Source organism: Staurois parvus, unplaced genomic scaffold, assembly GCF_062004578.1.
Source record: "Staurois parvus isolate SC_StPar_1 unplaced genomic scaffold, SC_StPar_1.0 ptg001477l, whole genome shotgun sequence".
In the NCBI taxonomy this organism is placed as follows: Eukaryota; Metazoa; Chordata; class Amphibia; order Anura; family Ranidae; genus Staurois; species Staurois parvus.
The window spans coordinates 814,760-839,037 of NW_028319273.1; the positions used below are offsets into that span (position 1 = coordinate 814,760).

The window sequence follows — 24,278 nt, forward strand, 5'->3', positions numbered from 1 at the left end:
AGACAATACAGCAACAATACAGTTCAATACAAGAGGGTTAGGAGGGCCCTGATCCTTGGAGCTTACAATCTAAGAGGCAGGGGCTAGTGGTACAAAAGGTAATAACTGTGGGGGATGGATTGGTTGGAAGAGTAGAAGATTCCATTATTCGCTGAGCGCAGGATAGGCTTCCCTGAAGAGATCGGTTTTCAGAGATCGCCTAAAAGTGAGCAGAGTAGGCGATAGTCTGATAAATTTAGGTAGAGAGTTCCAGAGGATGGGAGAAGCTCTGGAGAAGTCCTGGAGACGAGCATGGGAGGAGGAGACAAGGGAGCTAGAGAGCAGGAGGTCGTGCGAGGAGCGGAGAGTACGGTTTGGGTGATATTTGGAGACAAGATTGGTTCCATCCCGCTCCTTTGAATTTTCTCATCACTGCAGTCGAAAATGAACATTGACTTGATCCACTAATGATGAGAAAAAGGAACAAACTTTCTTAGAACATTCTTTTCATAAGAGTTTTTGTTCAAAAGTCACCCATCTATGGCCAGCTTTTGTCAGCCAAGGAATTTTCCATCCTTGCTGAACAATTTTTGGGATCAAAGCAGGATATGCAAAATAAGAACTTTGCATGTAAATGAGGATTTTGAAATTCGAAAGCAGTTTGAGATTAGAGGATTTTGGTCCCTCCCTGATAGTAGAAGTTCTGGGCTCAGGAATTGAAAGATCCGAACCATAACAGGTCCTCTTGTCGGAGCTCAGGAGGCGGTAAGAGCCGCCGGTTCCTGTTGGCCTGTGCAAGGCTGATAAGCTCAGGACAGGAGGCACAACGGTGATTTACAACCTTTTGTATAAACAATTTTCCTTTCTCCAGTCCAACTCAATAGAGGAATTTGGCATGGAAAGTTCTCCTGCTGGACTGAGTCACTTCAGAAAACACATCTCACTGTAGATTTATCCGCCAGCACAGAAACCAATCACTCCGTAGCGATAATTCATGTAGAAGGCAGCATACGAGAGCAAGAAACTGATCTGGTCCCTAAGGATGGAGAGATTTCGTCAGTCCATAGCGGTGAAGTCGAGTAGACCGATCGTCTTGACTCTGTAAGGCTGGATATCGAGTTTTGTCTCGTGTGAAGGAAACTCCAGCTCTCCTGAAGATAATTCTAGATTGTTCTTCTGCTATGATGCTTTGACTGACAGTTACTCGGTCATGCAAGACTGTGCCAAATTGTATATTAACTTTTAGACAAGCTTTCTTTTGGTGGTATTTAACGCCTTTAGCCCACCTTTTAAGTGGACCCTGGTGGCCCTCGAAGCAGCCCCGCCTCTGTATTACATGGTCGCCGTGATTGGCTCTCACATTGGTCACATGATCAGGAGTCCGTCCCACTAAGTCCCAATTAGAGGCCTGTCCGGAGAGCTGGTGGTGGCAGCAAAGTCAGCGTGCTCCCTCCCTTCCTTTTTTAGTGATCAGTGAGAGCGGCGGTCAGTGGCAGAGGGCTGTGTTTACATTATTTTATTTGCAATTGTGATCGCTGTGATTGGTTCCCAGTGATTCCAAGGCATAGAACCATTCTGATTGGCTCTGTGCATTTTGCCTATGAACTGTGCTGTCGACAGCTGGATCACAGACAATCAAAGGGCACACTGCCGACACATGCACATTGGCAGCACTGTCCTTGTCTTTTGATTGTGCTCTTGTGGTGTCACCTGGCAGTGGTCTACTGTTACATGGTCTGTTGTCACCATCATGAAACTTGTCTTGAGAAATGCCATGCAGCCATTGCTGGAGCGCATGTAGACAGGAAGTGGAGCACTGAGATGACACAAAGGAGGTTAAGTAACCAATCACACAAATTGTTTGCCTCTCTGAATGGAGGGGGTGGGGGCATTCTTCCCACTGACCACCAATGTAAGGGACATTCTTCCCACTGATCACCAATGTAAGGGACATTCTTCCCACTGACCACCAATGTAAGGGACATTCTTCCCACTGACCACCAATGTAAGGGACATTCTTCCCACTGACCACCAATGTAAGGGACATTCTTCCCACTGACCACCAATGTAAGGGACATTCTTCCCACTGACCCCCAATGTAAGGGACATTCTTCCCACTGATCACCAATGTAAGGATCATTCTTCCCACTGACCACCAATGTAAGGAGCATTCTTCCCACTGACCTCCAATGTAAGGGACATTCTTCCCACTGATCACCAATGTAAGGGACATTCTTCCCACTGACCCCCAATGTAAGGAGCATTCTTCCCACTGACCACCAATGTAAGGGACATTCTTCCCACTGATCACCAATGTAAGGGACATTCTTCCCACTGACCACCAATGTAAGGGACATTCTTCCCACTGACCACCAATGTAAGGGACATTCTTCCCACTGACCCCCAATGTAAGGAGCATTCTTCCCACTGACCACCAATGTAAGGGACATTCTTCCCACTGACCACCAATGTAAGGGACATTCTTCCCACTGATCACCAATGTAAGGATCATTCTTCCCACTGATCACCAATGTAAGGGACATTCTTCCCACTGACCCCCAATGTAAGGAGCATTCTTCCCACTGACCACCAATGTAAGGGACATTCTTCCCACTGACCACCAATGTAAGGGACATTCTTCCCACTGACCACCAATGTAAGGGACATTCTTCCCACTGACCACCAATGTAAGGGACATTCTTCCCACTGACCACCAATGTAAGGGACATTCTTCCCACTGACCCCCAATGTAAGGGACATTCTTCCCACTGATCACCAATGTAAGGATCATTCTTCCCACTGACCACCAATGTAAGGAGCATTCTTCCCACTGACCTCCAATGTAAGGGACATTCTTCCCACTGATCACCAATGTAAGGGACATTCTTCCCACTGACCCCCAATGTAAGGAGCATTCTTCCCACTGACCACCAATGTAAGGGACATTCTTCCCACTGATCACCAATGTAAGGGACATTCTTCCCACTGACCACCAATGTAAGGGACATTCTTCCCACTGACCACCAATGTAAGGGACATTCTTCCCACTGACCCCCAATGTAAGGAGCATTCTTCCCACTGACCACCAATGTAAGGGACATTCTTCCCACTGACCACCAATGTAAGGGACATTCTTCCCACTGATCACCAATGTAAGGATCATTCTTCCCACTGATCACCAATGTAAGGGACATTCTTCCCACTGACCCCCAATGTAAGGAGCATTCTTCCCACTGACCACCAATGTAAGGGACATTCTTCCCACTGACCACCAATGTAAGGGACATTCTTCCCACTGATCACCAATGTAAGGGACATTCTTCCCACTGACCACCAATGTAAGGGACATTCTTCCCACTGATCACCAATGTAAGGGACATTCTTCCCACTAACCCCCAATGTAAGGGACATTCTTCCCACTGACCACCAATGTAAGGGACATTCTTCCCACTGACCACCAATGTAAGGGACATTCTTCCCACTAACCCCCAATGTAAGGGACATTCTTCCCACTGATCACCAATGTAAGGAGCATTCTTCCCACTGACCACCAATGTAAGGGACATTCTTCCCACTGACCACAAATGTAAGGGACATTCTGCCCACTGATCCCCAATGTAAGGGGCATTCTTCCCACTGATCACCAATGTAAGGGACATTCTTCCCACCGATCACCAATGTAAGGAGCATTCTTCCCACTGATCACCAATGTAAGGGACATTCTTCCCACTGACCACCAATGTAAGGGACATTCTTCCCACTGATTACCAATGTAAGGGACATTCTTCCCACTGACCCCCAATGTAAGGAGCATTCTTCCCACTGACCTCCAACGTAAGGGACATTCTTCCCACTGACCACCAATGTACGGGACATTCTTCCCACTGACCCCCAATGTAAGGGACATTCTTCCCACAGACCCCCAATGTAAGGGACATTCTTCCCACTGATCACCAATGTAAGGGACATTCTTCCCACTGACCACCAATGTAAGGAGCATTCGGAATAAATTTTGGCCAAGATTTATAAAGAAAGATTATTTATTTGCAAAATTTTATAAGAAAAACACCTTTTTTCCAAATTTTTGGACTTTTTCATTTATATAGCAAAACAAATAAAAATCCCAGTGGTGAATAAATACAACCAAAATAAAGCTTTATCTGTCTCAAAAAAAAAAATGCTAAAAAATGTCATATGGGTACAGTGTTGCATGGCCGCGCAATTGTCATTCAAAGTGTGATAGCGCTGAAAGCGGAAAATTGGCCTGGGGGGAATGGGGTGAAAGTGTCCGGACTGGAAGTGGTTAACAAATGCACCAAAAATGCACCAGAACGCGTCAACATGCGGAAACACATCTGGACGGTGTTTCTATGGTGTGGACCGGCCCTAAGGCTGATTCTTGTAGAGCGCCATCGGAAATGTTTACAATGCAGGACTATTGATGATGTTTTATGGTGGAAGAGAGAATAAATAACGGTGAAATGTCTTCTTACAGGGCGTGATTCTGGTTTATGACATCACCAACCGCTGGTCGTTCGATGGGATCGATCGGTGGATAAAGGAGATCGATGAGGTGAGTCCCGCACTGTCCTATAGGACCTGTACATTAGTTACTATGGGACACAAGAACAGTTGGGAAGATTTCCGTTCACTCTCTGTCCCTGGGACACCTAGTGTGTCATCTCAGCACAGGGTGTCCCAGAGGCAGGAAGTGAGGTGAAATTGTCCACATGGGGACACTGTAGAAAAAAGTAAAGGTTCTAGCCCTTCTTTACTTTGAAACAAAATAATATGTTTTAGCTTTTGATGAAGTTGCTTCTTTGTTTACAAAAAAAAAAAAAAAGAAAACATAAAATATTTTTTATTTTTATGTAAGGCGTCTGTCTTTTGAAGTTGCTAAAAAGGAAATTTAAGCAGAACTCCGGCATTTTGTTCAGTCTTGCACAGAAGTGACCTCTCCTGGACTCACTGGCTTCCTCTGATTTCACTGCATACTGTGAGCTTCTCGCAATGTGTGATGTGCAGTCAGTCAGATAAAACCCACCTCATTTCCTGGCTGGAGGACGCCCAGCATCATCTAGGACTTTCCTCCCCAGCCTGACTTTCCCTGTCCCCGCCCCTTTCATTAGTTGGATTTCGGTTCTCCAGATAATAGAAGCTTGGCATTTTAGATTGAACAGTATTCCTAATGAAAAATGTGAATTAGGACAATGCCACTTTATGGCCACTAGATGGTGCCGATGATCACTCTAATCTAATTGTCTGCTCCATCTAGTGTCCATAATGGGGTATTTTCCTAATTCACTCTATTTTTTTTTTTTATCGACCTGGAGAAAAAATAGATAGCATCATAAATGTTATATTTTATGTGGCCTAGAATTTAAATTTAAAGGCTGGTTCCGCATCTGAGAATTGCAATAATGTGCATGCATTACAATGCATGAAAACGCATGTTTTTGTGCTGCAGTGCCATTTCATTTTAAAGTGTTACAAAACCCACAACAGTACAATCAGTCTGTAGATGCAGTAAAGCATGATTATTATACTCACTGTGGAACCTAAGGGGTTAATCCTCTTTGTGTATAAAGGCTGTTTAATCCTGTCTCCTCTGATCCTCCCCTTCTACTATCCCCAATCCATCTACTGATAGTACAGAGTTCCAGGCTGTTTGATCCTGTCTTCTCTGATCCTCCCCCTTCTTCCAGTGTCCCCCTTCTTATCTCCTAGTAAGACATATTGTGTGTAGACACTCTGCACATGCTTAGTTTAGTGTGTATGGCTAGAGGGTTTTTCTTCTGTTTGGAAGAGTGCATGTGATCAGCACAGGGCCAATCAGCACTGTCCAGACAGAGGGTCAGGGGTTATGCAGTCTCATAGGAAAATCAGGGGAGAATGAAAACTCCTCCTACAAGATTAACCAGTGCTCTGCTGGACACTGACAGAAGTCACAAGACTGCTATATACTGCTGATGAGAAAAGGTATTTAGCAGTTTTTATTTACTAAACTTATTGCATTTCTATGTGTCCTGTGTACTGTGGGAGACCAGATATAGTGAATGCGGGGTCCGGGGAGACCAGATATAGTGAATGCAGGGTTGGGGGAGAGCGGATATAGTGAATGCGGGGTCCGGGGAGAGCAGATATAGTGAATGCGGGGTCTGGGGAGAGCGGATATAGTGAATGCGGGGTCCGGGGAGAGCGGATATAGTGAAAGCGGGGTCCGGGGAGAGCGGATATAGTGAATGCAGGGTCCGGGGAGAGCGGATATAGTGAATGCAGGGTCCGGGGAGACCGGATATAGTGAATGCAGGTTCCGGGGAGACCAGACATAGTGAATGCAGGGTCTGGGGAGAGCGGATATAGTGAATGCAGGGTCCGGGGAGAGCGGATAAAGTGAATGCGGGGTCCGGGGGAGACCGGAGAAAGTGAATGTGGGGTCCGGGGAGACCGGATATAGTGAATGCAGGGTCCGGGGACAGCGGATATAGTGAATGCGGGGTCCGGGGAGAGCGGATATAGTGAATGCGGGGTCCAGGGAGAGCGGATATAGTGAATGCGGGGTCCAGGGAGAGCGGATATAGTGAATGCGGGGTCCGGGGAGAGCGGATATAGTGAATGCGGTGTCCTGGGAGAGCGGATATAGTGAATGCGGGGTCCGGGGAGAGCGGATATAGTGAATGCGGGGTCCGGGGAGAGCGGATATAGTGAATGCGGGGTCCGGGGAGAGCGGATATAGTGAATGCGGGGTCCGGGGAGAGCGGATATAGTGAATGCGGGGTCCGGGGAGAGCGGATATAGTGAATGCAGGGTCTGGGGTTCAGTAACACTTTAATGGCTACACATGCCCATTGCCTGTCCACAAAGCATAGTAATGTACATTGTGGTTCGCTGCCTTTCCAGAAAATAAAATACACCAAAAAAGGTGAATACACTTTTTTTGAGTACTAGGGAGCCAATTTAATCGATGGGCTGCCCCCTCCCCCTCCCCTCATATTGCATGTGCGCATGCGCGCATGCTTTGCACTACAAAGGTGTGATCATAGTGTAAAGGATTCTTTACTCTGCAGCAGATTGCTTACATTGTCATTAAGTGTTTGTATTGTCTCTTCCCAGCATGCTCCAGGGGTGCCCAAGATCCTGGTGGGCAACCGGCTGCACTTGGCGTTCAAGCGGCAGGTGTCTACGGATCAGGCCCAGAATTACGCCGAACGCCTAGGAATGACCTTCTTCGAGGTGAGCCCGCTCTGCAACTTCAATATCACGGAGTCGTTCACCGAGCTGGCGCGGATCGTCCTAATGCGGCACGGGATGGACCGCCTCTGGAGGCCGAACAAGGGTGAGCCAACATTCTGTATCTTGCGTATCTGTTACAGTGTAGGATTCGTCCCTGGATCTGCCGCAGGTGATTGGCCCCATGTGATCCCCCAAAGGATGTTCATCTATATCTCTGATGGCGCACACACTATATTCGGCGCGTTTCCTGCTGCTGGGTGACCATGTGAATCAGTGACAGTAGTCGCCCAGCCTGCCGAAGATGTCAGTTGGTGGCTTCTGCAGCCCTCTACTGCCACCTGCTGGACAAATCATTAAATAGCATGACTTGAGTTAAAGTGTTACTAAACCCCGGACCCTGCATTCACTATATCCGGGCTCCCCGGACCCTGCATTCACTATATCCGGGCTCCCCGGACCCTGCATTCACTATATCCGGGCTCCCCGGACCCTGCATTCACTATATCCGGGCTCCCCGGACCCTGCATTCACTATATCCGGGCTCCCCGGACCCTGCATTCACTGTATCCGGGCTCCCCGGACCCTGCATTCACTATATCCGGGCTCCCCGGACCCTGCATTCACTATATCCGGGCTCCCCGGACCCTGCATTCACTATATCCGGGCTCCCCGGACCCTGCATTCACTATATCCGGGCTTCCCGGACCCCGCATTCACTATATCCGGTCTCCCCGGACCCCGCATTCACTATATCCGGTCTCCCCGGACCCCGCATTCACTATATCCGGTCTCCCCGGACCCCGCATTCACTATATCCGGTCTCCCCGGACCCCGCATTCACTATATCCGGTCTCCCCGGACCCCGCATTCACTATATCCGGTCTCCCCGGACCCCGCATTCACTATATCCGGTCTCCCCGGACCCCGCATTGACTATATCCGGTCTCCCCGGACCCCGCATTCACTATATCCGGTCTCCCCGGACCCCGCATTCACTATATCCGGTCTCCCCGGACCCCGCATTCACTATATCCGGTCTCCCCGGACCCCGCATTCACTATATCCGGTCTCCCCGGACCCCGCATTCACTATATCCGGTCTCCCCGGACCCCGCATTCACTATATCTGGGCTCCCCGGACCCTGCATTCACTATATCTGGTCTCCACGGACCCTTCATTCACTATATCCGGGCTCCCCGGACCCTTCATTCACTATATCCGGGCTCCCCGGACCCTGCATTCACTATATCCGGGTTCCCCGGACCCTGCATTCACTATATCCGCTCTCCCCGGACCCTGCATTCACTATATTCGCTCTCCCCGGACCCTGCATTCACTATATCCGCTCTCCCCGGACCCTGCATTCACTATATCCGCGCTCCCCGGACCCCGCATTCACTATATCCGCTCTCCCCGGACCCCGCATTCACTATATCCGCTCTCCCCGGACCCCGCATTCACTATATCCGCTCTCCCCGGACCCCGCATTCACTATATCCGCTCTCCCCGGACCCCGCAGTCACTATATCCGCTCTCCCCGGACCCCGCAGTCACTATATCCGCTCTCCCCGGACCCTGCATTCCCTATATCCGCTCTCCCAGGTCCCTGCATTCATTATATCCGCTCTCCCCGGACCCCGAATTCACTATATCCAGTGTCCCCGGACCCCGAATTCACTATATCCGGTCTCCCCGGACCCCGCATTCACTATATCTGGTCTCCCCGGACCCCGCAGTCACTATATCCGCTCTCCCCGGACCCCGCAGTCACTATATCCGCTCTCCCCGGACCCTGCATTCCCTATATCCGCTCTCCCAGGTCCCTGCATTCATTATATCCGCTCTCCCCGGACCCCGAATTCACTATATCCGGTGTCCCCGGACCCCGAATTCACTATATCCGGTCTCCCCGGACCCCGCATTCACTATATCTGGTCTCCCACAGTACACAGAAGATGGAAATGCAATTTATTTTAGTAAATCTAAACTACTAAATACCTTTTCTCAATGTGGTGGCCATTCTGACACTGGGGGGGGGAACTGACTTGGTGTTACTGACATCCCCAGTGACACCAATACAGTGATCAGTCCTAATAAAAAGCACTGACACTGTACTAATGGCACTGGGCAGGAAGGGGTTAACGTGGGGAGATCAAAGGGTTAACTGTGTGCTGTTTTACTGTGTCCTGTGTTTGTGCAGAGCATGCAAAGTAGTGTGCAGTAGCTGATAGGGGAGAGAACTGTATTGTTTACTTTCAGTTCTCTCCCTCCATCAGTTGTGCTCCTCGATCACCGGGCGCCGGCGAGTAATCACCAGGTGGGACCCAGTGATTGACAGCCAATGGTCCGTGTATGGTGACCCTATAGTCTGTAATATATTGGATTTTTGTTATGGGGCTTATATCGGGGGCAGACTGACAATTCATGGGGCCCCCGGGCATTAGGGGATCATGGGGCCCCTGTGTCCTTGCTCAAATCAAAGCACAGCCACAAAAGCCTATAAAAAAGGTACTATGTGCATTTCATGGGGCCCCCTACTGACCCCGGGCCCTCGGGCAGTGCTCGAATGGTCAGTCCGCCCCTGGTTTATATAGCCTTCAAGTTCCTGTTGAAATAATTTCTTGTGATATGATATTGACTCATCAATATTTATCCATTGTCCGATCTTTTTGACAGTACTGAGCCTGCAAGACCTTTGCTGCCGAGCCATCGTCTCCTGCACCCCCGTCCACCTGGTGGACAAGCTCCCCCTCCCAGTTGCCTTACGAAGCCATCTGAAGTCCTTCTCCATGGCCAACGGACTGAACGCCAGAATGATGCACGGCCGTTCCTACTCGCTCACTGCCAACAACCTGAACAAAAGGCACAGCCTGAAAAAAGCCAAGATCATCCGTCCTCCTCAGAGTCCCCCCAAAAACTGTACCAGGAACAGCTGTAAGATCTCCTAGGTGGAGGGGCCCCTGAGAACCCCCCACCCCACAACGTGCTGAAGTTTGCCCCGAGCCACCACGCTCCCCCCTGCGTCTGTAGAGGTGGCTGAGGAGGTGACGTCACTACGGAGGTGGCGCCACCACGTCCCTCGTGTCCACCTATCCTGTACAGAAGGGAGAAGGCCGCGACTTTTTATGAATTTTGCTGCTTGTGAAGGAGATGCGTTTTTTTTTTTTTTTTTCCAACCGAGACTTTGTAATAACTCGCTATGTCAATCTGCATGGCCCTCTCTCTGATCGATATTCTTTTCTTTCTTTGTGCGTGTGCTGAAAAGGGAAAAAAAAAAAAAAATCGTCCAGCGACCTGAGCTTGTAACTTTGTCAGTACTTGCGATGCAGTTTGCCATGTGATTCGTGCTCCCTTTCTCGAAGGTAAGTCGGCTTCGCCCGCAAAGCGCACCGCGCACAGAACGATTGGCTGACCACAGCCGCACTAAATCTGCGGCCCCTCCCCCTACCTCCTTATTGGACAGAATCACCCCAGGGGGTTTGTGGGATTTACAAAAAAAAAAGAAGAACATCGTGCACTCACAATGTGTCAGGTTGGCGTGAGAGAGTGAAGATTTGATACAATGTATTTTTTTTTTTTGTTTTTTTTTTGTTTTGTTTTTTTTTAATTGTTATTTAATACTTTTTTGGGATTCATCAGTGATTATATATGAATATATATAGATATGCTTCTATTTCTGTAAACTGAATATTTTGTACCAGACGTCACAAGAGAAGCCGCGTTATAAGGAGAAACCAATTTGCCAAAGACGTGTTTGGAGAGTGACTGCGTTTCCTTTGCTAATAACCTGTGAATAGAATGTGAATTGAAGAGATGTTTTATAAAGAGAGAAAAAAAAAACAAAACACTATTTAAAGAAAAAAATAATAAATGTTTGAACAGAGACCCGTGTGCCATTGTTGGTGTTTGTATATATTATTACTATTTATATACACATACAGGTGAAACTCGAAAAATTAGAATATGGTGCAAAAGTTCATTTATTTCAGTAATGCAACTTAAAAGGTGAAACTAATATATGAGATAGACTCATTCCATGCAAAACAAGATAGTTCAAGCCGTGATTTGTCATCATTGTGATGATTATGGCTTACAGCTCATGAAAACCCCAAATCCACAACCTCAGAAAATGAGAATATTGTGAAAAGGTGGAATATTCTCGGCTCAAAGTGTCCCACTCTAATCAGATAATTAAGCACTTGATACAGCACTTTGGGAACATCCAACTTCTTTTGCAATTCCCTTTTGAGGCTTTCCCTCCTTATGGAGGGTGTCAGTGATGGTCTCTCAGTCTGGTTCAGTAGGAATCACAATCATGGGAAAGACTGCTGACCTGACACCATCACTGACACCCTCCATAAGGAGGGAAAGCCTCAAAAGGGAATTGCAAAAGAAGTTGGATGTTCCCAAAGTGCTGTATCAAAGCACATTAATAGAAAGTTGTGTGGAAGAAAAAGGTGCATAAGCAGCAGGGATGACCGCAGCCTGGAGAGGATTGTCAGGAAAAGGCCATTCAAAAGTGTTGGGGACTTTTACAAGGAGTGGACTGAGGCTGGAGTCAGTGCATCAAGAGCCACCACACACAGACAGATCCTGGACATGGGCTTCAAATGTCATATTCCTCTTGTCAAGCCGCTCCTGAACAACAAACAACGTCAGAAGCGTCTTACCTGGGCTAAAGAAAAACAGACCTTGTCTGGTGCTCAGTGGTCCAAAGTCCTCTTTTCTGATGAGAGCAACTTTTGGATCTCATTTGGAAATCAAGGACCCCGAGTATGGAGGAAGAATGGAGAGGCACAAGGACCCCGAGTATGGAGGAAGAATGGAGAGGCCCAAGGACCCCGAGTATGGAGGAAGAATGGAGAGGCCCAAGGACCCCGAATATGGAGGAAAAATGGAGAGGCCCAAGGACCCCGATTATGGAGGAAAAATGGAGAGGCCCAAGGACCCCGAGTATGGAGGAAGAATGGAGAGGCCCAAGGACCCCGAGTATGGAGGAAGAATGGAGAGGCCCAAGGACCCCGAGTATGGAGGAAGAATGGAGAGGCCCAAGGACCCCGAGTATGGAGGAAGAATGGAGAGGCCCAAGGACCCCGAGTATGGAGGAAGAATGGAGAGGCCCAAGGACCCCGAGTATGGAGGAAGAATGGAGAGGCACAAGGACCCCGAGTATGGAGGAAGAATGGAGAGGCACACACTGCAAGATGCTTGAAGTCCAGTGTGAAGTTTCCACAGTCTATGTTGATTTGGGGAGCCATGTCATCTGCTGGTGTTGGTTACTGTGCTTCATTAAGTCCAGGGTCAACGCAGCCGTCTACCAGGAGATTTTGAAGCATATACAGTGGGGATGGAAAGTTTGGGCACCCCAGCTAAAAATTTGTATTAATGTGCATAAAGAAGCCAAGGAAAGATGGAAAAATCTCCAAAAGGCATCAAATTACAGATTAGACATTCTTATAATATGTCAACAAAAGTTAGATTTTATTTCCATCATTTACACTTTCAAAATAACAGAACACAAAAAAATGGCGTCTGCAAAAGTTTGGGCACCCTGCAGAATTTATAGCATGCACTGCCCCCTTTGCCAAGCTGAGACCTGCCAGTGTCATGGATTGTTCTCAATCATCGTCTGGGAAGACCAGGTGATGTCAATCTCAAAGGTTTTAAATGCCCAGACTCATCTAACCTTGCCCCAGCAATCAGCATCATGGGTTCTTCTAAGCAGTTGTCTAGAAAACTGAAACTGAAAATAGTTGACGCTCACAAAGCTGGAGAAGGCTATAAGAAGATAGCAAAGCGTTTTCAGATGTCAATATCCTCTGTTCGGAATGTAATTAAGAAATGGCAGTCATCAGGAACAGTGGAAGTTAAAGCAAGATCTGGAAGACCAAGACAAATATCAGACAGAACAGCTCGCAGGATTGTGAGAAAAACAATTCAAAACCCACGTTTGACTGCACGATCCCTCCAGAAAGATCTGGCAGACACTGGAGTTGTGGTACACTATTCCACTATAAAGAGATACTTGTACAAATATGGTCTTCATGGAAGAGTCATCAGAAGAAAACCTCTTCTATGTCCTCACCACAAAAATCATCGTTTGAACTTTGCAAATGAACATATAGACAAGCCTGATGCATTTTGGAAACAAGTTCTGTGGACCGATGAGGTTAAAATTTAACTTTTTGGCCGGAATGAGCAAAGGTACGTTTGGAGAAGAAGGGGCACAGAATTTAATGAAAAGAACCTCTGTCCAACTGTTAAGCATGGGGTTGGATCAATCATGCTTTGGGGTTGTGTTGCAGCCAGTGGCACAGGGAACATCTCACGAGTAGAAGGAAAAATGGATTCAATAAAATTTCAGCAAATTTTGGATGGTAACTTGATGCCAACTGTGAAAAAGCTGAAGTTAAAGAGAGGATGGCTTCTACAAATGGATAATGATCCTAAACACACCTCGAAATCCACGGGGGATTACATCAAGAGGCGTAAACTGAAGGTTTTGCCATGGCCTTCACAATCTCCTGACCTCAACATAATTGAAAATCTATGGATAGACCTTAAAAGAGCCGTGCGTGACAGACAGCCCAGAAATCTCAAAGAACTGGAAGACTTTTGTAAGGAAGAATGGGCAAAGATACCTCAAACAAGAATTGAGACTCTTGGCTGGCTACAAAAAGCGTTTACAAGCTGTGATACTTGCCAAAGGGGGCAGTACAAGATATTAACTCTGCAGGGTGCCCAAACTTTTGCAGACGCCATTTTTTTGTTTTCTGTTATTTTGAAAGTGTAAATGATGGAAATAAAATCTAACTTTTGTTGACATATTATAAGAATGTCTAATCTGTAATTTGATGCCTTTTGGAGATTTTTCCATCTTTCCTTGGCTTCTTTATGCACATTAATACAAATTTTTAGCTGGGGTGCCCAAACTTTCGATTCCCACTGTATATATATTTAATATGCAGTATACCTTCTTTGTGGCTGTGTTAACAAATGTCTGACACAGATCAACCCCTGCAGCAAAGGTACAATCAGTGGCATCCCTAGGCAAGTGCGGGGGGTGCGCGCCACACGGGGTGACACCTACTGCATGGGGTGACACCGGACCCGTTCCACCAAAAGGTAAGTTGGAAAGCAAGCCAACGATCTCTGCAGGATGGATCGGATCTGCGGATTGAGCATAAAGGATCGGAGTCCCATCCATTATCCTCCCCAATCCGCAGATCTGATCCATCCTGCGGGGATCGTTGGCTTGCTTTACAACTTACCTTTTCGTGGAGCGGGTCCGGTGTCACCCCTTGTGCGATTTGTCATGCAACTTTGCACATGTGAACAGGATGTTCCTCTGGGATTTGTAGTGTTTGCACACATAACGTTGCATGACAAGTCTGAGCTCGTGTATTTCGATGGAAGCCATGCAAATCTATGCAGCTTAAAATCACAACGACTTTAAAAAGGTTTCTGCACTAATTCGATGCAACTTTCATGCCATGAACTGCATGTAAACTCTCAGCCTGGGTTCACATATATGTGGTGGGGGATGTGGTGCGATTTTGTTCATGCGGTGCAGGGGAGATTCTGATGCGAATTGTTAAAGTGTATCAGGCTGGGAATTACACCCCCACCTCACAGAAAATCGCTCAGGACCCTTTTTAATAGCGTACTGAGGCTGGCCCGCATGTACTGTTTGTAAATGGTCTCCGCAGAAAAGCATTTTAGTTTGCATGTCATGCAAATCTGTGGGGTTAAAATTGCATCAGAATTCACATATATGTGAACAGAGGCTGAAAAGGGGCATCTTAATGTTATCAATGCGACAGTTGTGCAGTCAAAGCCACATCCAAGTTGCACCCATCATACTCTGATTACAAGGTCTTCCTTTCAGTTATTTGAGCAGAGTCTAGCATCAAGTCAGTGAAACTGCTGGGATATTGATCTGGTCAGGTAAGTCGCAGAGGGGGTTGTTCATCAGTTTCAGCTGCTTTGCTGTTAATGAAACTAACAACAGGTGTGCTAGATGGGCAACAATGAGACGACCCCCAAAACAGGAATGGTTTTACAGGTGGAGGCCACTGACATTTTTTTCCCTACTCATCTTTTCTGACTTTTTCACTAGTTTTGCATTTGGTTAGGGTCAGTGTCACTACTGGTAGCATGAGGTGATACCTGGACCCTACAGAGCTTGCACAGGCAGTCCAACTCCTCCAGGATGGCACATCAATACGTGCTATTGAGAGAAGGTTTGCTGTGTCTCCCAGCACAGTCTCAAGAGCATGGAGGAGATTCCAGGAGACAGGCAGTTCCTCTAGGAGGGCTGGACAGGGCCGTAGAAGGTCCTTAACCCATCAGCAGGACCGGTATCTGCTCCTTTGTACAAGGAGGAGCAGGATGAGCACTGCCAGAGCCCTACAGAATGACCTCCAGCAGGACACTGGTGTGAATGTCTCTGCCCAAACAATCAGAAACAAACTTCATGAGGGTGGTCTGAGGGCCCGACGTCTTCTAGTGGGCCCTGTGCTCACTGCCCGGCATGGATTGACATTTGCCATTGAACCCCAGAATTGGCAGGTCCACCACTGGCACCCTGTGCTTTTCACAGATGAGAGCAGGTGCCCCCTGAGCACATGTGACAGACATGAAAGGGTCTGGAGAAACCATGGAGAACATTCTGCTGCCTGTAACATGGTTCAGCATGACTGTTTGGTGGTGGGTCAGTGATGGTCTGGGGAGGCATATCCATGGAGGGACACACAGACCTCTACAGGCTAGACAATGGCTGCTATTAGGTATCGGGATGAAATCCTTGGACCCATTGTCAGACCCTACGCTGTTGCAGTGGGTCCTGGGTTCCTACTGGTGCAGGGGGTCCTGGGTTCGTCCTGGTGTAGACAATGCCCGACCTCATGTGGGGAGAGTATGCAGGCAGTTCCTGGAGGATGAAGGAATTGATACCATTGAATGGCCCCCACACTCGCCTGACCTAAATCCAATAGAACCCCTCTGGGATGTCATGTTTCGGTCCAGCCGACGCTGCCAGGTTGCACCTTAGACTGTCCAGGAGCTCAGTGATGCCCTGGTCAAGATCTGGGAGGAAATCCCCCACGACACCATCTGTGGTCTCATTAGGAGCCTCCCCCGACATTGTCAGGCATGCATACAAGCGGGGGGGGGGGTGCCATAGTCCTACTGAGGACCATTCTGAGTTGCTGCAATGACATTTCAGCACAATGGACTCGCCTGCTGCATCATATTTTCACTTTGATTTTCGGGATGTCTTTGAATTCAGTCCTCTGTAGGTCGATCATTCTCATTTCCATCAAACGATGGGGCATCCTTACGTTCCTCACCCATCACCCCGTCCATGTCAGTATAGAGATCCAGCAGGAGATTCCTCCCCATTGAGATCTGATGGGTTTTCAAAGTCTTCCATTCATTTTTTTTGGAGCCATGTAGCTGCATGAAAGTTGCAATGTAATGTCGGTAATTGTAGGACTTTGGAGTCACACAAGTGAGAAAGCAACCTTAAGCTCCTCAAGATTCATCTGGTTTAGCAGGGACCGGCCAATTTTCAATCCATGTATGGGCTAGTTGGTTGTGCACGAATCAATCTATCGATCGATCTTTCACCATCCTGGTCTTCCTTTTTTCTATTTTTTTACTTCGCCCCCTGCTGGAGAAGCTACTGTGATGCAGTTCATTGCAGTCCACGCTTCTTCCACCGTCTCTCATTACTCTGGTCCTTTTCTTTTTTTTCTTTCTTTTTGCTTTTACCCCCCCCCCCCCCCAGGCTGGACAAGCCATTGTAATCCGGTTAATCACAGGCCGCTCGGTCACAAGACCCTTTATTGTGCGTTTTCTGTTGAGTTTCTTTGCTGACAGCTGTTGCCATGGAAATTTCCAGGATGCTGCCACTTTCCGCTCGTCGGCCACATTCCTGCATGCGTGGGAAACAGTTGCTGCACGAACGTCAGGCGGTCCTGGATGTCACACTGCCGGGGCTCGCTGACTGTGATAATTGCACTTCTAATCGCCTAATGGAACTTTCCAGCCTCTATTACCCGCCATACATCCAATTTCATCACCAATTTAGGCCAAAATGTATTCTGCTTCATGTCTTGGGTAAAAAAAAAAATCACAAATCTAACATTGCATTTTTGGTGACGCTATACTATTGAGGACATAGTTCTAGTATAGTTCTCTAGTATCGTTCTGAATAGATACGGTCGGTTCATTCTGTACCGAATCGAAAATTCGGATGAAATTTAAGTTACTCGGAGATTCAGATGTATCTGAATTTTCAAATTACAATAATAACAAATGTAACCCCTCGCCCTTCAGAGGATTCCACCCAGGGGCGGACTGACAACTCATTGGGCAATAGGGGATCATAGGGCCCCTGTGTCCTTGCCCAAACTCAAAAAAGCCTATGAAAAAGGTACCAGGGGCATCTCATGGGGCCCCCTACTGACCCCGGGCCCTCGGGTAGTGCCCGAGTTTCCAAATGGTCAGTCCGCCCCTGTTTTCCACCTCCCCCCCCCCAAGCAGGTCAGTTCTTGTGATACGGTGTTGCGTTACTTTAACGGACAATTGCGCGGTCATGCAACGCTGCACCCAAATAGTTACATAGTTAAATAAAACAGTAAGAATGCGGCGCTATACAATGCAGATGATGGACAAATATGTTAATAAAACCCCAAAGGATCAGTCTTCAGTATAGTTCATAAGATGCAGCGTGACAATAGTGATGCAATGAGTAACTATTAACCATTTGTCACCCGCCCTATGGCCGAATGGCGGTCGGCAAATGTCATCAGCGTTCCGGGTGGACGCCATATAGCGTCCTCCCGAACATGCGCAGATTGCGCTCCTGTAAAGCGTCGCGATCTGTCACCGGCTGTGTACCTCGGACACGGCCGATAACAGATCTGAGTACCGGCCCCCGTTGCTGGTACCATGTGACCTGCTGTGACCAATCACAGCAGGTCACATGACAGTTGTATACAGTGGATGGCTTCCTTTCATGCCATCCATTGTATACTAGTGTCTAGCCGTGAATGGTCACAGCAGGTCACATGCACATGTCATGTGATTAGCTGTGGCCAAATCACAGCTAAGCACAAAAAAAACCAAAAAAAACCTGAATGAATTGATGTCATTCAGGTAAATGCTTGCTTATAGCAAAGTAATTCTTTGCTATAAGCAAATTGTGTAAAAAAAAAAAAAAACACAAGATACTGATCACTTCCCCAAAGTAGTACAATGTTACTATGGTAACATTGTACTACTTTGGTCATAGTGAAATATGAAAAAAAAAATCTTAAAGAAAGAAAAAAAATGTAATATAAAATAAAATATAAATTTTTTTTTTTCATACTGTCACCAGTCAGTGTCCCTGATCATGCCAGTTATATGATGACACTGTACTGCACTGGTGACAGTATGTAAAAACAAATAGTGAAACTAATTTTTTAATTTTCCGAAAAATTATGACAAAAAAAAATACAACTTCAAAAAAACTCGCCATGCCTCTTATGAAGTACGTCGGACTGTCTACTCTGCAAAAAGGGGTCATTTGGGGGATATCTATACCGTCCTGACATTTGGGGGATATCTTTACTGTCCTGACATTTGGGGGATATCTGTACCATCCTGACATTTGGGGGATATCTGTACTGTCCTGACATTTGGGGGATATCTGTACCGTCCTGACATTTGGGGGATATCTGTACCGTCCTGACATTTGGGGGATATCTGTACTGTTCTGACATTCTTGGACCTCAAGAAATTAGATTGGCCGTCAGTACTTCAGGATTGATCAATATTCAGATCTATCTCATAGTTTGTGAACTCTATAACTTTCCTACAGACTAAATATTACATCCTAATTTGGATTATTTTCACCAAAGACATGTAGCAGAATACATTTCGGCCTAAATTTATGAAGAACAATTATTTATTTGCAAACTTTTATAACAGAAACAAAGAAAAACGTGGGTTTTTTTTTTCAAACTTTTTGGTCTTTTTTTGTTAATTTAGCAAAATATAAAAACACCGGCGGTGATTAAATACCACCAAAAGAAAGCTCTAGTTGTGTGAAGAAAATGATAACATTTTAGTTTGGGTACAATGTTGTATGACCGCGCAATTGTCATTCAAAGTGTGAGAGCGCTGAAAACTGAAAACTGGCCTGGGCAGGAAGGGGTAAAATTGCCCGGTATTGAAATGGTTAACTTTCATGACTGCCGTGGCTGTGAAGGATGAGCGTACAACGCACTGACCAGATAGCACAAATGATTGTGCGTTGGAGTATATAAGACCTACTCCTAGGTGCTCTGGGGATAGGAACTCTGCATACGGATGAAGTCGTCAGGTGGGGGTGCGTCACCCGGTGTCATCCATCCAGGGCAGGTTACCACTCTCCACCAGTGTGTGAACACATCAGGTTAACTGCATCCAGCAGTACGGATTTCAGCCATTGGGGAGGATCAGGGGTGGACTGACAACTCATGGGGCCCCCAGGCAATAGGGGATCATGGGGCCCCTGTGTCCTTGCCCAAACTCAAAAAAGCCTATGAAAAAAGGTACCAGGGGCATCTCATGGGGCCCCCTACTGACCCCGGGCCCTCGGGCAGTGCCCGAGTTTCCAAATGGTCAGTCCGCCCCTGGGGGGGGATCATACATTCAAGTGTGAATCCAATTTGAAAAGAACCTTCGGGGGAAGGGGGCTCAAAGTGGCAAAAAATGAGCCCAGAAGAGAGAAAGCTCCAATAGTGTAGTATGTTTAATGGTCAAAGTGGAGTAACATCAAAATTCAGATAAAAAAGGATAAACACATCAGAGATAAAACAATAGGTCATGCAGTCAATGATCCATGATTTAGGGTACCTCCCTACATAGTTACATAGTTAGTCTGGCTGAAAAAAGACAAAAGTCCATCCAGTTCAACCACAGAAAAAAAAAAGTTATAATCCTACACCCACAGTTGATCCAGAGGAAGGCAAAAAAAAAGCCAGCAAAGCACAATCCAATCTGCTCCTGCAGGGAAAAAATTCCTTCCTGATCCCCCGAGAGGCAATCGGATATTCCCTGGATCAACTTTACCTATACATGTTATATCCAGTTATATTCTGTGTATCCAAGAAAGAATCCAGGACTTTCCTACAGCAATCCAGTGAGCTGGCCACAACCAACTCTTGAGGGAGTCTATTCCACATTCTCACAGCTCTCACTGTGAAGAAACCTTTCCGTGTTTGGAGATTACATTTCTTTTCCTCCAGATGTAAAGAGCGCCCTCTTGTCCTCTGTGATGACCTCAGGGGGAATGACTACACCGAGTTCACTATATGAAATTGACATCCTTTTTTCCCCACAAATTGAGCTTTCTTTTGGTGGTATTTGATTGCCTGTGCATTTTTTCTTTTTTGCGCTATAAAAAAAAAGACCGAAAATTTTGAGAAAAAAACTTTTGCTATTAAACATGTCCAGTAAAAAATTTAATTTTGTCATAAATTTAGGTCAAAATGTATTCTGCTAAAAAAAAAATCTCAATCCATGTAAATTAATTGGTTTACATGAAGGTTATATCATATACAAATGGCGGTATAGATAATGGGATTTTTATTTTTTTTTATACTAGTAATGGCGGCGATCAGTGACTTATAGCGGGACTACGATGGGCATTTTGACACTGGGGGGGACTGACTTGGTGCCACTGATATCCCCAGTGACACCAATACAGTGATCGGTGCTAATAAAAAGCACTGACACTGTACTAATGGCACTGGGCAGGAAGGGGTTAACATCTGGGGCGATCAAAGGGTTAACTGTGTGCTGTGTGTTTTACTATGTAAGCATGCTGTGCAGAGAGACACAAAGCAGCATGTCCTTGCTGGCAGGAGAGAGACCTGTGCTGTGTACACACAGGTCTCTCCCCTGTCAGCTTTCTCCAACGATCGCTGGGTGCCGGTGGGGAATCGTCGGCCGAGACCCGGTGATTGACATTCCTAGCCACCAATGGCGATGAGCCCCCTACCCGGAAATGCAAATAACGTGTGTGTATATATAGATAGATATATGTGTGTGTGATTTTGCACATCCCTGCCACCCTGTAGCAGTACTCCTGCAATAGGGTGGCGGGCATGTGGATTAAACTTGCCATGCCATTTGCCAAGCGATGCGAGTTTCAAATCGCATGGCAAGTCGCACCCTATTGTCCGCAATCACAGTGGTCATATCGGTGCGATTCCAACTTGGTCGGAGTCGCACCGAGTTTGAAAGTAACACATGCACTACTTCAGGTGCGACTTGCATAGACTTCTGTTTTTTGCAAGCCGCAGATGTCTTGTAAGTCGCAGCTTGAGTCAGAATGGCATCCAATTTTGAAATCGTGCGACTTCACTGGTGTGACCAGGTCAGCACTGCAAGGAGAGGAAGGAAAGTTGCAGAGTTTTCAAATCCTCAGAACGGTGAAGCGGATCTTCGGTGTCTGACAGCGGCGGATCAGCAATCTGGTACAGTGGGATCGGGGGGGGGGGGGGGGGAGACTGGGGGGAGAGAGAGATGCTGGGGGGAGAGAGAGATGCTGGAGGTTGGGGAGAGAGAGAGACGCTGGAGGTTGGGGGAAAAAGAGAGAGACACTGGAGGCTGGGGATGAAACAAACGGAGGCTGGAGGGGAGAGAGATGCTAGAGGCTGGGAGGAGAGCGACACTGGAGGCTGGGAGGAGAAAGATGCTGGGGGGAGAGAGAGATGCTGAAAGCTGGGGGGGGAGAGACACTGGACGCTGGGGGGAAGAGAGACGATGGGGGGAGTGAGAGACGCTGGAGGCTGGGGGAAGCGGAGAGACGCTGGGGGGAGTGAGAGAGGCTAGAGGCTGGGGGAAGCGAGAGGCTGGAGGTTGGGGGAAGCGAGAGGCTGGAGGTTGGGGGGAAGCGAGAGGCTGGAGGCTGGGGGAGAGAGAGACGCTGGAGGCTGCGGGGAAGCTAGAGAGGCTGGAGGCTGGGGGAGAGAGAGACGCTGTTGGCTGGGGGGAAGAGAGATGCTGGAGGCTGGGGGAGATATGCTGGAGGCTGGGGGGAAGAGAAACGCTGGAGGCTGGGGGGAAGAGAGATGCTAGAGGCTGGGGGGAGTGAGATGCTGAAGGCTGGGGGAGATATGCTGGGGGCTGGGGGGAAGAGAGATGCTGGAAGCTGGGGGGAGAGGTGCTGGAGGCAGGAGGGAGAGAGAGGCAGGAGGCGGGGGGAGAGAGAGGCTGGGGAGAGCGAACTCACTCAGAAGTGGGAGCGGCTACCTGTCAAAACCAGCTAGCCGCTCCAATGGAGCTCCACTCTGCAGCCGCTGATGAGGAATAAAGGGTGAAGTGGAGGTCACATGGTTCCTATAGAGTGGAGCTCCACGCTGCAGCCGCTGCTTGTTTATTACATTAAAGTTTACTACAAAAAAGGGGAGTGGAGGTCACGTGCTTCCTGTAGAGTGGAGGTCACGTGCTTCCTGTAGAGTGGAGGACACACGCTTCCTGGTATAATGGAGCTCCATTCTGCGGCCATACTCTATTACTTTTAGCCAGACCCCTCTCCGCCTAGCTGGGTCACATGACGGAAGTGGGTGTGTGCGGACGCCGCGTTCTGTACATGTCCCATGACAAGAAAGGGGTGTGTCCGCTCGGCGCTCTCAGCCTGGGAGGTCATGTGATAGAAAGGGGTGTGTACAGGCGCTCCCTGTTGTAGAAGTCACCTGACAGGGCGAGAGGGGGGTGTGCCCGCTCGGCGCTCTTCTCCTGGCCCGGTCACGTGACGCGAGGAGGGCGGCGGAAGCCGGAAGCGGTCGGGGTTCTGTCAGGAGAAGGCGGAGGGAGGGCTCCCGGTGATGAGGTAACCGGCTGTACCCGGGCACCGGACACCATGAACCTGCTGCCCTCCAACCCGCACGGCAATGGCCTGCTGTACGCCGGCTTCAACCAGGACCACGGTGAGTGACACCGGAGAGGACCTACCGCACCCTCCGAGGGATGATTCACCTCACACCGGGGGAGGGGACCGAACCATGACAGGGAGCCGGGCTGTGACGGGGGGAGGGGGGTCAGTGGATGGTGTGGTGGGGGTCACATGTTATGGGGTGTAATAATTGGGTGTTTCTTGGGGTCAGCTATCCTTGTTTGAGGGTGTACTGGGGGGTTGCTTTATTTTCGGGGGGCTAATGTAGGGTGTAATAAGTTGAGGGGTCAGATAGGGTGGATTGGCTTTTTTGCGGTGCAATAATTATAGAGGGTCATATGGGGTGTGAGGGGGAGGGGTTAATAATTTGAGGTCAAAAAGGAGGCGGGCAATCTTTTTTTTTTTTTTTTTTTGGGGTGTTGGAATTGTAGGTATTTGGGGGGGGGGGTTTCAACTCTATGCGGTGTTATACTTTGGGGTGTTTTATGGCGTCGGGTATTTTTTTGGGGTGTCATGGGGATCTGTTTGGGGTGCTGTATTTTTTGGAGGGGGGGTTTAATGTACGGTGTAATAATTTTGGGGGGTATTGGGTGAATTGTCTTTGGGGTGCAGTAATTATGCGGGAGGGCGAGGGGTTAATAATTTGGGGTCATAAAGGGGGCGGGCAGTCTTTTCTTTGGGGTGTAGTTTGTGTTCTGCTTTTGGAGTGTTTTATGGAATCAGATATATTTCTTTTGGGGTGCTGTATGTTTTGGGAGGGGGGATTTAATTAATCTGGGGGGGTCATATAGGGTCGATTGGCTTTTTTGCAGTGCAATAATTATAGAGGGTCATACTGGGGGAGGGGTTAATAATTTGGGGTTCATAAAAAGGGCGGGCAATCTTTTCTTTGGAGTGTTGGAATTGTAGGGTATATGTTTTTTTTGGGGGGGGGGATATTCAACGCTATGCGGTGTTATCCTTTGGGGTATTTTATGTCAGGTATCTTTCTTTTTGGGGTGTCATGGGGATGTTTGGGGTGCTGTATTTTTTGAGAGGGGGGGTTTAGTGTAGGGTGTAATAATTTGGGGGGGGGGTCATTTTGGGTGAGTTGTCTTTGGGGGGCACCAATTATGCGGGAGGGTGAGGGATT

The 24,278-nt window shown here is 47.8% G+C and overlaps 1 protein-coding gene and 1 long non-coding RNA gene across 2 annotated transcripts in view; one reads left to right on the top strand and one right to left on the bottom strand.

Moving 5' to 3' along the window:
• LOC149435781 (ras-related protein Rab-40B) overlaps window positions 1–11,097 on the top strand; it is a 131,898-nt gene extending 120,801 nt beyond the window's left edge. The window contains exons 5-7 of the mRNA XM_089662454.1: window positions 4,475–4,552; window positions 7,093–7,315; window positions 9,889–11,097. Coding sequence (XP_089518580.1) covers window positions 4,475–4,552; window positions 7,093–7,315; window positions 9,889–10,160 — 573 coding nt within the window. The 3' untranslated portion in view covers window positions 10,161–11,097. The remainder of the gene's footprint in view (window positions 1–4,474; window positions 4,553–7,092; window positions 7,316–9,888) is intronic.
• An 8,881-nt stretch (window positions 11,098–19,978) lies between these two features.
• LOC149435782 (uncharacterized) lies at window positions 19,979–22,623 on the bottom strand. Its single transcript, XR_016308371.1, has 2 exons — window positions 22,484–22,623; window positions 19,979–20,641 (listed from the first exon to the last, which is right to left on the bottom strand). It is a non-coding gene; the product is annotated as an uncharacterized LOC149435782 (long non-coding RNA).
• Between the last annotated feature and the right edge of the window lie 1,655 nt (window positions 22,624–24,278).